General features: G+C 39.4%; 1 protein-coding gene across 1 annotated transcript in view; it reads right to left on the bottom strand.

The window, feature by feature from the left end:
• ANO4 (anoctamin 4) overlaps window positions 1–16,566 on the bottom strand; it is a 257,465-nt gene that overhangs the window by 16,101 nt on the left and 224,798 nt on the right. Inside the window, exons 20-24 of the mRNA XM_036301477.1 lie at window positions 16,224–16,281; window positions 15,985–16,082; window positions 13,868–14,010; window positions 5,292–5,444; window positions 4,171–4,318 (exon numbers count right to left, since the gene is read on the bottom strand). Of these exons, the coding sequence (XP_036157370.1) occupies window positions 4,171–4,318; window positions 5,292–5,444; window positions 13,868–14,010; window positions 15,985–16,082; window positions 16,224–16,281 (600 nt within the window). The remainder of the gene's footprint in view (window positions 1–4,170; window positions 4,319–5,291; window positions 5,445–13,867; window positions 14,011–15,984; window positions 16,083–16,223; window positions 16,282–16,566) is intronic.

Here is a 16,566-nt window from a genome sequence, read left to right as displayed (position 1 = left end):
CTAGGATAGAATCTTAGCTTGCCAACATCAAATAGTTGAGACAATCATCGATTCTAGAAATTGAGATTTCCATAATTTGCTGTATAAAGTTCAGCCAGATGGCATCAATCTGTAAACACTGGCCTGCTATTGCAGCAGATTTCATGTCTATCACTCAGTTTGCCAGCAGATCTACATACCCTCACTGTGACATACTACCAGCTCCAAGTGAGACAGAGGAAAGGTGATGGCACACTGATAATCAGGGAGAAGTGAGAGTGTGGAGAAAAATGTATCAAAGAAAGGATTTCCAGTGAATATAAAATAATGAAATCAAGTTTCTTACGGGAGGGGTAGATGGTCTCTGAAGGTATTTCTAAGGAAGGAGATTCAGAAAACACCTATGTAAGGATAGCACTGCTTGAATTAGGATGCACACCCCTCCAAAGTCATTTCTGAGAAGACCACGTTCATTTAAATGTGGGAATTCTGGTTTGAAGACCATTAACTACTGTTTTCAGTCTTTGACTATGGGGGAAAAGGATGAACTAGGCATTATTATAATCAGTTTCAAGGGAAAGAACTGACCCAGAAGCTGGCTTTTGAATTTGTAGAGTCCCGATAAAACTCACTGTACAGTGTCTTTGAATTTGCTACTAAATTTGCCATTTAGGTTTTAACCACTGTGACTCAAAATAGCATGGGTATAGGGTCAAAAGGAGAAAAAGTGACGGGAAATAAGGTTGGGTTTATGCATTTAAAGTCAAACATGCTTTGTAGATTACTTATAGATACATTAATTTATATAATAAATTAGGCTAATGAAGTGAGGAAAGAAGAAAATTAATTTCTGACTTGTTGCAATAAAAATGTCAGGCATTATGAAAAAGGAAGAAAACAGTTTTGTACAGTAAGCTTTATCTTTTAAAAAACAACTTTGTATTTGGTTATGGTGTTCCTCTCTTCAATTGATTTACAGTTTGTATAAATATTTAGTGTTCAGTAAGTTGTATATTTGTGGTTCATTCTGTGAAAATTTGAACATTTTGTTCAATTTTTGAACTCCTTATAATATCACTATTTCTACAGGAAAATTAGTTTTAATTTATATCACTAAATCAGGTATATACCTCACAATAATTCTTAGAACTGCACGTTTCTGTTCACTAGGATAGGGAATGTTCCAAAACTCTAAACCATGTCTACCTAATAACAAAATAGTTTATTATATTCAGTGGGTGGCGGTAGGGAATCATACTGGTTATTTAGGATGTCTGCATAAGTTTGGAAGTCTATCTTTTTTGATATAAGTATTGCTATCCCAGCTTTTTTTTTTTTTTCCACTTCTGTTTTCAGGAAATATCCTTTTCTATCCCTTTACTTTCAGATTGTGTCTTTCAATCTGAAGTGGGTCTCTTGTAGGCAGCATATGTACAGGTCTCATTTTTTAATGCATTCAGCCGTCCTTTGTCTTGTGATAGGAGCATTTTAGTCCATTTAGATTTAAAGTAATTATTGACAGTTATGCAGTTATTGCAGTTTTATTGTTTTCTGATTGTTTTTCTAGTCCTATGTTCCTTTACTCTCTTGCTTTCTTTTCCCGTATGTTAATGATTTTCTATAGTGTTGTGTTTGGATTCCTTTCTCTATTTCTTGTACACCTCCTCGAGTTTTTTTTTGTTTGTGGTTACCCTGTGTCTCATGTAGGCCAAGCTATGTTAATAGCAGTTTCAGGTTGAAGGACACTTATGTTCAGACACATCCCCTTCACACTTACATTTCTGTCATTATTTTTGCTTCTTTTTGTGTGTGTGTTTCCCTTAATGTATTGTTGTAATTACACATTACTTTTCTAATTTTGCCTCTTAACTTTTATATTAGCTTTATAGTTGGTTGATTTTCTGCTTTTACTGCCCTGTGTCAGTGAGAATTCTTTCTTTCCTATATTTTATCATTCATATTTTAAATCCTTTATTCTTAAAGAAGTCCCTTTAACATTTCTTTAGTGGTGATGAACTCCTTTAGGTTTTTTTGTGTTGGTGATACCTTATTTTCTTCTTCTTGTCTGAGAGACTCTATCTCTCTTTCAATTCTAAATGATAGCCATCCTGGGTAAAGTAATCTTAGTTGTGGGTCTTTGCTTTTCATCACTATGAATATTTCATGCCACTGCCTTCTGACCTGCAAAGTTTCTGTTGAAAAACCAGCTGACTGTATGGTTCAGGATAGAGAGTACTGCATGAGTCTAGGGTTAGTATCTTCATGTGGGCTCCAACAGCTACACTGCCTTATGATTCTGGATTCACTTTTCTCTCTCTTTAGACAAAATGACTTTACAGCTTTTTAAAAAATTAAATTTATTGGGATGACATTGGTTAGTAGGTTTTGAGTGTACATTTCTATGATACATGATCTGTATATTGCATTGTGTTTCCACTGTCCAAAGTAAAATATATTTGGCCCCCTTTATCCTTTACTACTAAATTGATACAGACACTATGGAAAACAGTATGGTAGTTCCTTAAAACGTTAAGAATAGAGTTACCCTATGATCTCTCTTCTGGGTATCTACCTGAAAAACTCAAAAACATTTATTTGCAAAAATATATGCACCTCTATGTTCATTATAGCATTATTCACGTTGGCTAACACATGGAGACAACCAAAATGTCCTTTGATAGAGGACTGGATAAGGACAATGTGGTACATATATACTATGGAATACTACTCAGCCATAAGAACAGATGAAATACTGCCATTTGCAACAACATAGGTGGAACTTGAGAATATTATGCTAAGTGGACTCACTTCTCTTAGTCTCTCCTCTTCAAAGTATGGGTAATAATGCATGACTCATAACCAGGTTTGTTTTGAGAGTCAAATGCAAAACATATTGAAAGTGGTTTGACTAAAGGTAAGCTTTTTGTAGGCTACGTCAAGAAGAGAATGTTAACAACAGTTACCCTTAGAATTAAATGTATGGATACCACAACATAAGTCTTTAAATCTCTCTTAAAATGGGATGGTATGCTCACTTAAGGTTGCTAGATAATTAGTGTTTAATGGCCACAGGTTAATGTAGTAAAGAACTTTATAAAAGCCTCTTCAAATAGCTGCACTGTGAGCTTTATTGTATTTGATCATCTATGCCTTAGAGTATTTACGTAGGATTAATGAAATTGGACCTAGGCCAGGGGTACATTAATTCAGTTGTCTTGATTCAGTGGCACTTGACTCCTTGGGGCTACTTGAACTACAATGGCTGTAGGAAATGAATTAATTTGGCTCAGACTAGTAAACCAGAAGGCAGGGCTTCTTATATGAGTAGGCAGCAGCCCAAGCGGGATGATTTCAGGAGCACTGAAAATACCCTATGATCCCAGCACATACCCCACTCTGAACAACAGACACATAAGTCCCACAATTTGAATTAGGTTATTTTGACATTAGCCAAACAGGGACATACTGTCCATGAAAATATGTTAAGATTTCTTATCTTTTTTTCAAGGGTATACCAGTGAAAGCCAGGGGACATGTTATAATTCTGCCAAGGCTTTCTCTGACCAGAAATACAGAGCCCTGGCTTTGGGAACCATTGAGATGATGCCAGAACTGAGCTCCGAGGGAGTCGAGTTCACCCAATTTGCTTTGCAGTTATGTAGACACTGGTCAGGTCAATAGCCAGGAAATGATCATTCAGTTACTTATTTCACAAATATTTATTGAGTACCTCGTGGGTACTCAGCACAGGATTACATATTTCCCATAGAGAATGTGCAGAGTCTACATATAAAGACATAAGGGGAACCAGATCATAGCTATTCTTTTACAAACTCATAGAAGTGCCATTTATCTACACTACATCCTGTACCACTGTTCTGCTACACACATTACAATGCCACACCACACATTTCTGAATTTATAGTCGTCGGGGCATGAGGAAAATGGTTAATTGTTGCTCTCACATTGGATTCCATTTAAAACTTGTCTGACTCCCATTCCTTTAATAGATCAGGATGCGTCCACTTGGACAGAAAGTGTTATAATCATAATCCCACCTCCCCCACCACAGGCCTTCGTGTCCCAGGTTTGTGACCCAGTTCCTCCAATGCAGAGGTTTCTGTCTGAGTGCCTAACACCGCACAATGGCTAGGCAACGGAGATTCCGCGATGGTTTTACAGCAAACTTACTTTTGCCCAGCTTCTCCTTGGCCTGCACAAGGTCCATACTTATATGCGTAGACCAAGCGAGGAATGAAGTCAGATGTTATCGCTATGACAAACGCATTTGTAATAACAGAGAGAATTCCGATGCCTTCAAGAATTCCATACCAAATTCCTATTCAAAGAGAAGTGTTGTATTAATTCCAGACACACAGCAGAGGTACTAAGTATGAAATTAACTGGGGTAACTAACTTTAAATAGGTCTTTCTAAGGGTCCTTTCATCTTCCCCAATACACTTGCAAACAGGAGTAAGAATTTGTACTTGCGAACACCTTGGCAATGAAGGAGTTTTCTGTGTAAGTGCCAACACTCATGACTTAAAAACTCAGTCAGGATCAGGCACACGTAGAGAATTCTGGTCAACGATAAGGCACCCAAGCCCCCTCTGATAAGGCTGGCACATGCAATGTCACGCTGCCACCAGCTCCTTAGGGGTACAGACAGGGTTCCTCTGGTTCATCAGCGGGTCCAGTTCCTGACACACTGACCCAGGAGAGGTGCTCACTGAATGTGTGTTTATTTCCTATGGAGGTTAAAAGACCCCTGTGAGCCAAACACACCCACACTCAAGCCTCTTCCCCACACACTGGCTGAGCACCTGCCTGCCCTGGACTCAGTATGGGATGCAGAAGTGAATACAAGTCAGACTCTGATCACAGGCAGCTCTCAAGAGGCTGCACCTGATTCAACTGAGCATCTCTAGTCAAAGACCAAAGGTCATCTCTGTCTTTAGGAAAACGGGATCATGCCTCATGTGACTCACACTTTTAAGTTAAGCTGACGGAAGATCTACTTTGAAAAGAAAATAAGGGATAATCAAAAATTTAGATTCCAGTCTTAAGATAGAAATAACTAAATTGAGACTCTATTTTTAAGTATAACTTTTCTAGCACTGGAATAGATAAGTCTCCAAATAGGCAGCTCTACTTGTTATCTGATATTATTTAAAGCTAACACAATTATTCTTTTGCAAGAGTTACTTGAATCACCTTACATGGGAGCCATAAGTAAAAAAATCTAAAGTTGACAGTCATTTTTATTTTATCTTCCGAACAGTTAATATCTTTTAAAACACATCCAACTTACCTATGTCTTTGGCCCTTGACGCTAAAGGTCGCCTCCATTGTGTGACAAATTTGTAAGCATCAAGTCGAATTTCAATTACGTTATTCAGTAAGGCCAGAAGTGGTGCTAGGGGAAAAGCTGCCACGAAGATAGTTGTGAATCCAAACTGAAGAACTAGAGGAAAAACGAAACAAGTGTATTGGTTTCCCATGACTATTTTCAAAAGAATAATAATATGACTTTCTCATTGTTTTAACTCATATTCCCCTCCTAGTGCCAAAGCACAGGGAACAGAAAGATGGGCAGTTATTGAAAAAAGAGGCAGTCCTGGGCCTAGCAGCAATGATCATACCTAAGGTCCAAGATCTGATTTTCTATATACCATCTATAATAATAAAAGCGTAATATGAAAGTCAACCGAACAGTGGGACGACCTTCCAGATGAAGCTGGGGCTGCGAAGGCCTACTCTTGCATGGATTTTATGCATCAGGCCTCTAGTTGTCTAATAAAAGGACAAGACATCCTTGGAGAAATGTTTGATTCCAGAGCTATGGTAGAGAAGATACAAGATGAGCCTGGAATATCTTGTGATGTCAGAAAGTTAGGAAGTGCTTTAGTGGTGCTCACAAGTACATTTCATGATATGGGAGAGTTGAGAGATTGGTTGGTGGGGACTTAGGGGATTCTGTGGGGGACAGAGGAGAAAGTTGGGGAGTATCTTGGAGTGGAAATGAAAAAAAAATACAACAAAAGGAAAAATGGGAGTGGTTATCAAAAACAAACTGTGCCTCTTTCATAATTTTGCTTCAGGTACACACTCTAGGAATACTATACAGCACTGAAAATGAAGTACTACTACCTGTAACAACATGGAAGAATCTAATCAACGTCATATTGAATGAAAAAAGGCATTTACAAGAGTTTGTATTGTACAATTCCATGTATGTGGAGATTAAAAAAAGGCAAAATTAATATATGATGTTAGAAGTCAGAAAAATGGTTAGGGAGGGTGCTATGACTGCGAGAGGAGACAAAAGAGCCTCTGTGACAGTGGCAATATTCTACTTCTTGATCTAGCTCACAGGAATGGAAAACACTCCCTGTAAAGTGCCAGACAGTCTGTCAAAACTACGCAACTCTGCTGCTGTAATGCAAAGGCAACTACGGATAATATGTAAAACAAAACCAAAACAAAATGGTGTTTCTGTGTACCAATAAAATGCTATTCACAAAAACAGTGGCCTGGATATGGCCTACGAACAGTAATTTGCCAACCCTTCTCTGACATAGATTGGTTACATTAGTGTAAAAATTCATTGGTTTGTACACACGGTTTATATACTTCTCTCACTATATATTATATATCAATGAATAAATTTTTTAAAAATACAACAAAGCAGAAAGTCATTAAGAAATTACAAAAGCAATAAGAATGAAAGTAAGAAGTGAGAGTTTACTGAGACTTGTTTCTTGCTGCCAAGACACCACAGTATTTGGGAGCCCTCCAGTTCTAGCCACACAAAAGCTTCTTTGCAAGCACTCAATACACCAACATTATTTGTCATTTCCTTCTTTATGGGAGAAGAGTCCATTAAGAGACCTCAAAGCATTTCTCTTAATGAATTCTCTTTATTAAGTTTTATTATGAATGCCCAAATTGATTTCTTCTCCAAGTTATATCGCTCAGCCATTTTGTAATTGAAACTCTGAAAATACCAGTAGATACTTAGGACATAAGCAATCTAAGACATATTAAGCATGAATTCTATTGCTCCTTTAATTTTCAGATTCCACAGAAAGAACTGCTACTTTCAGAAGTAATGCACCTTGCCCATCCCTACCCCCAATTTCCACCCCAATGTTGCAAAGCTTAAACACAAGTTAAGAAAGAAAATCTATACACAATTATTATGCTAGGGGATTCTGTTAGCTTTTCTCCCCTAGGAGATAAGATTAGGAAAATAATAATAAGATAATTTGTACCAAGAGCATACTATGAACCAGGCATTTTCCTAAGCCTTTTCCATGCATTAACTCTTTTAATTCATACAAAGACCATATGAAGTAGTTATTCTTCTTATCGTTCCCACTTTAGAAATGAGGACATTAAGACAAAGAGAGGATTCAGGAAGATGGCGGCGGTATAGGCAGACGCGTCCCAGGTCGTGTCCCTGAGCAAATGGAGTGAGCAGCTGAAACTAGTAACATCCACCCCGAATTGGCGAAATTCCTCAGCTGGCGGGACAGTTTACAGCCGGGAAGAGCAGAACTCCCCTGGAAAGCAGATCCAAGAAACAGCAACCTCCTGAGCACCACACCCTCTGCTGAGGAACAGCAGCTGTACGTGAAACCTCGCCCCACCAGCCAGAAGAGCCACCACAGCTGTGAACAGCACCCACCAGAGGAGTTGCTGCCAACTGAAGAGCAGCTGCTACCGCAACCGCCCGAAGAGGAACCGCAGACCAAGGAGTCACTGCCACCAAGGGAGCAGCCACTGAACGACTCAACGTCTAGATATGTCAGTGAGATCAAACATGGGTAGACAAAGAAACCCCCAAAGGAAAGAGAAGGAGGACTCTCCAGAAAAGCAGCTAAGTAATACAGAGGCATGCAACATGACAGAAAAAGAATTCAGAATAAGGGTCCTAGAGTGCATAAACCGGATGGAGGAAAAAATCAACAACCTCAGCAAGAAGCAAGAAGAAACAGATGAAAAAATCGATAACATATGGAAGAAGCTAGAAGAAACAGATGAAAAAATCGATAACATATGGAAGAAGCTAGAAGAAACAGATGAAAAAATCAACAACTTAAGTAAGACCCAAGAAGATATGAAGAGTGATATAGCTGCAATGAAAAACTCCATTGAAAGTATCAACAGTAGACTAGGAGAAGCGGAGGACCGAATTAGTGATTTAGAAGACAAGGAAGCAAAACACACCCAAAATGTACTGCAATTGGAGAAAAAAATGAAAAGACAGGAGGAGAGCCTAAGGGAGCTTTGGGACAACATGAAACGAAACAACATACGAATAATAGGGGTACCAGAACAACAGAAGGATGAACAAGGATTAGAAAACCTATTAGAAGAAATAATATCAGAAAACTTCCCTGAGGTGGGGAAGAAAAAAGTCACACAAGCCCAGAGAGTCCCAAACAAGGTGAACCCAAAAAGACCCACACCAAGACACATCATAATTACCATGGCAAATGTTCAGGACAAAGAGAGAATCTTACAGGCTGCAAGAGAGAGACGGAAAGTTACATACAAGGGATCTCCCATTAGATTGTCAAATGATTTCTCAACAGAAACACATCAGGCCAGAAAAGAATGGACAGAAATTTACAAAGTGATGCAAAGCAAAGGACTGAATCCAAGAATACTCTATCCAGCAAGGCTATCATTCAAAGTTGAATGGGAAATAAGAAGCTTCACAGACAAAAAAAGGCTAAGGGAGTTTATCACCACCAAGCCAGCAATGCAAGGAATGCTAAAGGGACTGGTATAAAAATAAGAAATAAAAAGCTCAGAAAGAAAACAGCCACACAAAAACAGAAATGCCTACAAACAAGTACCTTTCAATAATAACTTTAAACGTAAACGGACTAAATGCTCCAAACAAAAGACATCGAGTGGCTGAATGGATAAAAAAACATGACCCATACATCTGCTGTCTACAAGAAACCCACCTCATTAGAAGGGACTCACACAGACTGAAAGTGAAAGGATGGAAAAATATCTTTCAGGCAAATGGAAAGGAAAAGAAAGCTGGGGTAGCAATACTTATATCGGACAAAATAGACCTCAAAGTGAAGGCCATAACAAGAGATAAGGAAGGCCACTTCATAATACTAAAGGGATCAATACAACAAGAAGATATAATCCTGGTAAACATATATGCACCCAATGCAGGAGCACCCAAATTCCTAAAAAAACTCCTGGAAGATATCAAAGGAGACATCGACAACAATACAATCATAGTAGGGGACTTTAATACACCACTGACAGCACTGGATAAGTCCTCTAGACAAATAATCAGCAAAGATACAGCAATCCTAAATGACTCACTAGATCAGATGGACTTAATAGACATCTTCAGAACACTTCACCCGAAAGCCAGGGAATATACATTCTACTCAAATGCTCATAGGACATATTCAAAAATAGACCACATATTGGGTCACAAGCAAAGTATCCCCAAATTCAAGAAAATTGAAATCATAAAAAGCGTCTTCGCAGACCACGATGGCATAATATTAGAAATAAACTACAATAAAAACAACCCAAAATACTCAAACACCTGGAAGCTGAATAGCATGCTATTAAATATTGATTGGGTTACCAATGAAATCAAAGAAGAAATTCAAAACATCCTGGAAACTAATGACAATGAAAACACAACAATCCAAAACCTATGGGACACAATGAAAGCAGTCCTGAGAGGGAAGTTTATAGCTCTACAGGCCTATCTCAACAAACAAGAAAAAATGGTAGTAAATCATCTAACTCTACAACTCAAAGAATTAGAAAGAGAGCAACAAGAAAACCCCAGAGTGAGCAGAAGGAAGGAGATAATAAAGATTAGAGCAGAAATAAATGACATAGAGACCAAAAAAACAATACAGAAAATCAATGAAACCAAGAGCTGGTTCTTTGAAAGGATAAACAAGATTGACAAACCTCTAGCCAGACTCACCAAGAAGCAAAGAGAGAGGACCCAAATAAACAAAATCAGAAACGATAGAGGCGAAATAACAACAGACCCCACAGAAATACAAATGATTGTTAAAAAATACTATGGACAGCTCTACTCCAACAAACTAGACAACCTGGAGGAAATGGACAAATTCCTAGAAAAATACAACATTCCAAAACTCAATCAGGAAGAATCTAAAAATCTCAACAGGCCAATAACTATGGAAGAAATTGAAGCAGTCATCAAAAAGCTTCCAGCAAACAAAAGCCCAGGACCAGACGGCTTCACAGGGGAGTTTTACCAAACATTCAAGGAAGAACTAAAACCTATCCTCCTCAGACTACTACAAAAAATTCAAGAGGAAGGAACACTTCCAAGCTCATTCTATGAAACCAGCATCACCCTAATACCAAAACCAGGTAAAGACAACACAATGAAAGAGAATTACAGGCCAATATCCCTCATGAACATAGATGCCAAAATCCTCAACAAAATCTTAGCAAATCGGATCCAGCAGTACATCAGAAAGATCATACACCATGACCAAGTAGGATTTATCCCAGGGATGCAAGGATGGTACAATATCCGCAAATCAATAAACGTGATACATCACATAAACAAATTGAAAGAAAAAAACCACATGGTCATATCAATTGATGCAGAAAAAGCATTTGACAAAATTCAACACCCATTTTTGATAAAAGCTCTCAGCAAGGTGGGAGTAGAAGGATCATACCTCAACATAATAAAAGCCATATATGACAGGCCACAGCCAACATCATACTCAATGGACAAAAACTAACACCATTTCCCCTAAGAACAGGAACAAGACAGGGATGCCCCCTCTCACCACTCCTGTTCAACATAGTACTGGAAGTGTTAGCCATTGCAATTCGGCAAGAAGAAGAAATAAAAGGCATCCAAATTGGAAAAGAGGAAGTAAAACTGTCCTTATTTGCAGACGACATGATATTATACATACAAAACCCTAGAGACTCCATCAAAAAGCTACTGGACTTAATACATGAATTTGGCAATGTAGCAGGATACAAAATTAACCCCAAGAAATCCGAGGCATTTCTATACACCAATAGTGAACTTTCAGAAAGAGAGATTATAAAAACAATCCCGTTTACCATCGCACCAAAAAAATTAAGCTACCTAGGAATAAACTTAACTAAAGAGGTAAAAGACCTCTACTCAGAAAACTACAGGACGTTGAAAAAAGATATAGAGGAAGACATAAACAGATGGAAGAACATACCGTGTTCATGGATTGGTAGAATCAACATCATTAAAATGTCCATACTACCCAAAGCAATCTATAAATTCAACGCACTTCCCATTAAAATACCAACGGCATACTTCAGAGATCTAGAACGAACTCTCCAAAAATTCATCTGGAATAAAAAAGACCTCGAATAGCTGCAGCAATCCTGAAAAAGACCAAAGTAGGTGGGATCTCAATACCAGATATCAAGATGTATTACAAAGCCACTGTTCTCAAAACTGCCTGGTACTGGCACAAGAATAGGCATATAGATCAATGGAATAGAATAGAGAGCCCAGAAATCGGCCCGAACCAATATGCTCAATTAATATTTGACAAAGGAGGCAAGAACATACAATGGAGCCAAGATAGTCTCTTCAATAAATGGTGCTGGGAAAATTGGACAGATATATGCAAGAAAATGAAACTAGACCACCAACTTACACCATACACAAAAATAAACTCAAAATGGATAAAGGACTTAAATGTACGACAGGAAACTATAAAAATTCTAGAAGAATCCAAAGGCAACAAAATCTCAGACATATGCCGAAGCAATTTCTTCACTGATACAGCTCCTAGGGCACTTGAAACTAAAGAGAAAATGAACAAATGGGACTACATCAAAATAAAAAGCTTCTGCACAGCAAAAGAAACCATCAACAAAACAACGAGAAAACCCACTGTGTGGGAAAACATATTTGCCAATGTCATATCCGATAAGGGCCTAATCTCCAAAATTTATAGGGAACTCATACAACTTAACAAAAGGAAGATAAACAATCCAATCAAAAAATGGGCAAAGGACCTAAATAGACACCTTTCAAAAGAGGACATTCAGAAAGCCAAGAGACATATGAAAACATGCTCAAAGTCACTAATCATCCGAGAGATGCAAATCAAAACAACAATGAGGTACCATCTCACACCTGTCAGACTGGCTATCATCAACAAATCAACAAACGACAAGTGCTGGAGAGGATGTGGAGAAAAAGGAACACTTGTGCACTGCTGGTGGGAATGCAGACTGGTGCAGCCACTATGGAAGACAGTATGGAGTTTCCTTAAAAAACTGAAAATGGAACTCCCATTTGACCCTGTGATCCCACTTCTAGGAATATATCCCAAGAAACCAGAAACACCAATCAGAAAGGATATATGCACCCCTATGTTCATAGCAGCACAATTCACCATAGCTAAGATCTGGAAACAGCCTAAGTGCCCATCAGTAGATGAATGGATTAGAAAACTGTGGTACATCTACACGATGGAATACTATGCTGCTCTAAAAAGGAAGGAACTCTTACCATTTGCAACGTCATGGATGGAACTGGAGAGCATTATGCTAAGTGAAATAAGCCAGTCAATGAAGGAAAAATACCACATGATCTCACTCATTCATGGATAATAGAGACCATTATAAACTTTTGAACAATAATAGATACAGAGGCAGAGCTGCCTCAAACAGATTGTCAAACTGCAGCAGGAAGGCCGGGGAGGGTTGTGGGGCAGGAGGTAGGGGGGTAAGAGATCAACTAAAGGACTTGTATGCATGCATAGAAGCATAACCAGTGGACATAAGACATTGGGGGATAGGGGAGGCTAGGGGACTGTCTAGGGCGGGGGGATAAAATGGACACATATGTAATACCCTTTGTAATACTTTAAGCAATAAAAAAAAAAAAAAAGACAAAGAGAGATTAACCACCTGAAGTTTCACAGATAATACGAGATAGGGCTGAGATCTAAACCCAGGTAATCTGTTTGCAGACCCCATGTTCTTAGTTACATACTACAATAAATAGCTTGGGTCTGATTACAGAGAAATCTGATTTCTTAAATAAAAGTATAGCATAGCTTAGCAGTCCTTGCTTCCTGCCAACCCCCTCCAAGAGAATGACTGTGCCCCCCTATACCCCTACTGATTCATATTGCATCATCTTACAACACGCCATTACACATACACTTTCTCTTTCTGGCTCCCCCCAACTAGCCTATGCACTCCTCTGAAAGCTGGGACTCTGCCTTATCCCTTCTTATATCTCTAAATGCCAAGCATAGTGTCTGTCTGAACATAACATGGCTCAACAGATATCAACTGAATGAATCATTTGGGCCATAAGTGATAACACCTTTTTCTTTGGTTCGTCAAGTTTTCCAACTCATTTTTGTTCTCTGGTGATTTATTACAACAGACAGGACACAATGTCATGACATTGATGTGCATGTGACTATAGGCTTTGGGCACCATCCCTGTGGACTGAGCTTCTTAAAGCAACACACTCCTTCCTCTACGTTCAGCTCAAGAGTCCCCAAACACTGATGGCCTAGATCAGGGGTGAGGAACCTTTTTTCTGCCAAGGGCCATTTGGATATTTATAACAACATTCGCTTATTGTAATTCACTTAATATAAATTTATGTTGCTATGAAAAAAGCTCCTAGATTTTTTGAATTTCGAATCCCACCTGTGGTGCCTTGGCAGGACCAGACCAAGTAATTTTGTGGGCCGGACGTTCCAACCCCTGGCCTAGATAATAACTGACATATGCTGAGTTGAATGTAGCCAGAGAGCTGGAATTTGCATTTCTATGAACTAGGATAAAGGATGAAGTAGAATATCTCCATACTCATTTCTAAGTATTCATCGAAGAGTCCGTAGGCATTCATCGGCTGAAGGTTGTAGTCCTTTTCCCATTGTGGGAATCTTATTTTCCTTTCAGGCCCATGCTCTAGTCGCACTTTTCTTCTGGTCCACCAGTTCTGAATTAACCTGCACAACAAGGTCAGTGTCTTTAAAAAAACATGTAACTGTTCATAGGACTTAAGTTAGACATAGAAGCGTTTGAATATAGACTCATAGTTTAAAAAAATAATTGAGGACAGGCTGCCAAGGAAAGAAAGCCTTGGAAAATAACAAGGGAGGCTGTGCTTCACGTGAGTAAACAGAATGATTGATGAACTTAGTTGAGTCATTCACGAAACTGTCATGAGATCAGTGCTGCCTATGAGGGTTAGAAAAAGGACCAAGAACATCTATAAACTAACCCCCCATCTATAAAGCAACACCCAGATACGTGAGAAGAGGAAGATGTGGCCTCACTGGCTTAATTTAAGAGCCATGAGCAATCTCACCACATGGGTGCTAACCTTGGCGGTGGCGAGCGGGGGGAGAGGAGGTTAGGAAATCTGCAAACCCACAGAATGCTTCCTCTCTGGCACACGGAAGCTTGCAGTTCCACAGCCGGACTGGCCTGCTTTGGACTTGAGCTCGACAGAGGCTCTGACTCCCAATAAAATGCACGTCACCCTGGGTAGGTCAGCACATTAATCCTTAGCAGTGCCTGGGAGCGCATCTTATATGGAACAGGGCTGAGGAAATGGGGGACGGGGGGCAGCTCTGTGTGCTGTTGGGGATAAGGAAAAGGTTGAAGGTTTCTGGGAGTAGACATGCCAAAAACTAAATGTGAAATAAAGGAAGTGAGAGGCTGGGTCTCAAAGACAAACTCTGCCTACTTCACAGTTTTGCTCTATGTCTACATTATTAAACAATAAAAATAGGTCTCTTGATATCCATGACATTTTGATAAATTATGGTTTAAACTTTAAAATAATGCTTCTAAAGGTTTGATTTTATGCTTTATTTTTTTAAAAAAAAGTTTTATAGAAAACATGAAACACTCGGAATAAGTTTTCTAAAGATAAACCTAGAAGAGAAAATGACCAGCAGTGATTCTGGTAGGAAGATAAGAGATCACTTTTCAAAATGAACCAAGTTCCAGCTAATTTTTCGGGTTGAGTGGTCCTCCCTGGGCCCCTGAAGACATCTATGAAGACACCGAGCTGACACAGAAATCAGTAGGTGTGTAATTAAGGCAGAAATAGGAGTGTTGCTGATTTATGTCCCTTTAAAATGTAACTGACCAGAGCTGAGCAAACACAGCAGAATTCAAGGTTATCCTTGCAGAAGTGATGTGAGTTCCGGCCCATTGTCATCAACATAAACTATTAGCACCAGGTAATAATATTTTTCCTGATTAAGATATGCTGACTTCGACATACTCAGGTTTTTTTTTTCTGAATCCCTAAACTTTGCTCCTTTCCACAAGTTTCTTTTCTGTACAGCCTGAATGCAGTTTTAAAAATTGCTGTGCCTGACTTATCTCAGGGATGGGGGAGTAGAGATCTAGTTAACGTGCTACAGAGATTTGTAATGCTGGAGCTAGGGCGTCAGAGACACCACCGGAAGCAGCTTGCATACAAGTGTCCCATATTGAGGGGCTCAATCTTCTTAAAAAGTATTCACTTTTGCTCATGTGACCTGTGCTAAGTCTTCCAGAAAAGCGAGTGTGTATCAGTATTATTTTTGTTATGGCAAGGACTTTTTAAAAATTGATTATTTTAGAGGGAGAGGGAGAGAGAAACATTGATGCGAGAGCTGAACAATCTTGACTGGCTGCTTCCTGCCCGCCACCCACTGGGGACCGAGCCTGCAACCCGGGCATATGCCCTAACTGGGAATTGAACCAGCAACCCCTTGGTGCACGGGATGATGCTCAACCAACTGAGCCACACCGGCCATTGCCAAGGTTAGTTATTTTCATGAATGTCTTTGAGTGTAAACACTTAGCTCCAAGGACAGGCCCTGGCTGAGCTGCTGAGTCTGCACTGCTTATCTTACTTCCATGCCTAAAAAAGCCAATAATGAGCAACGCTGCCTCTCAAGCACAGACATGAAGGTACTTACGGGTAGCCAAGCTCCATGAAATTATTCCAGGTCTGCTTTAGCACCATTATAATACCCATTTGCATACAGAGGTCAATAAGGCATCCACTGGGGTGGCACTGGGAGGTAAGCAAACACAGAAATCCAAGAATCAATGGAGAGGAAGAAATGGTGTCTGGTTTCTAATCTGCACAAAGTTGCCCTTTGATGCAGTTTAATGCAGGCCTATAGGAAACAAGGAATGATGGGAGAATACAGACCTCTTCTAGTCTCCACCGGTTTATCAGCCTCAAGTAGGCACCTGGGTGTCCTGCAAATCTTCAACACACAGAAAAACAGACCATTAGCATCCTGTAGACCTAAGCCTTCAGTCAATATTCTATTCCGATTAGCACATCTTCCAACAAAAATTACTGGTGCAGTGACAGGTCTGAGGGAATTAGGAAACTCTACAGAGCTTCTGGAATTCTCCAGGGGAACTGTCTCTTCTGGCCTTTCTGTCTGCTGCCAGGCACAGTTCTCATTGCTTGCTGTGACTCTGAACATTTTCTGTTGAGTATTAAGTGCTCTGGTCTCTGCTTGTGGGCAAGGCCTGTGTAAGCA

Source organism: Myotis myotis, unplaced genomic scaffold, assembly GCF_014108235.1.
Source record: "Myotis myotis isolate mMyoMyo1 unplaced genomic scaffold, mMyoMyo1.p scaffold_m19_p_3, whole genome shotgun sequence".
Taxonomy (NCBI): domain Eukaryota; kingdom Metazoa; phylum Chordata; class Mammalia; order Chiroptera; family Vespertilionidae; genus Myotis; species Myotis myotis.
This window is presented reverse-complemented; position numbering and strand designations above follow the sequence as displayed.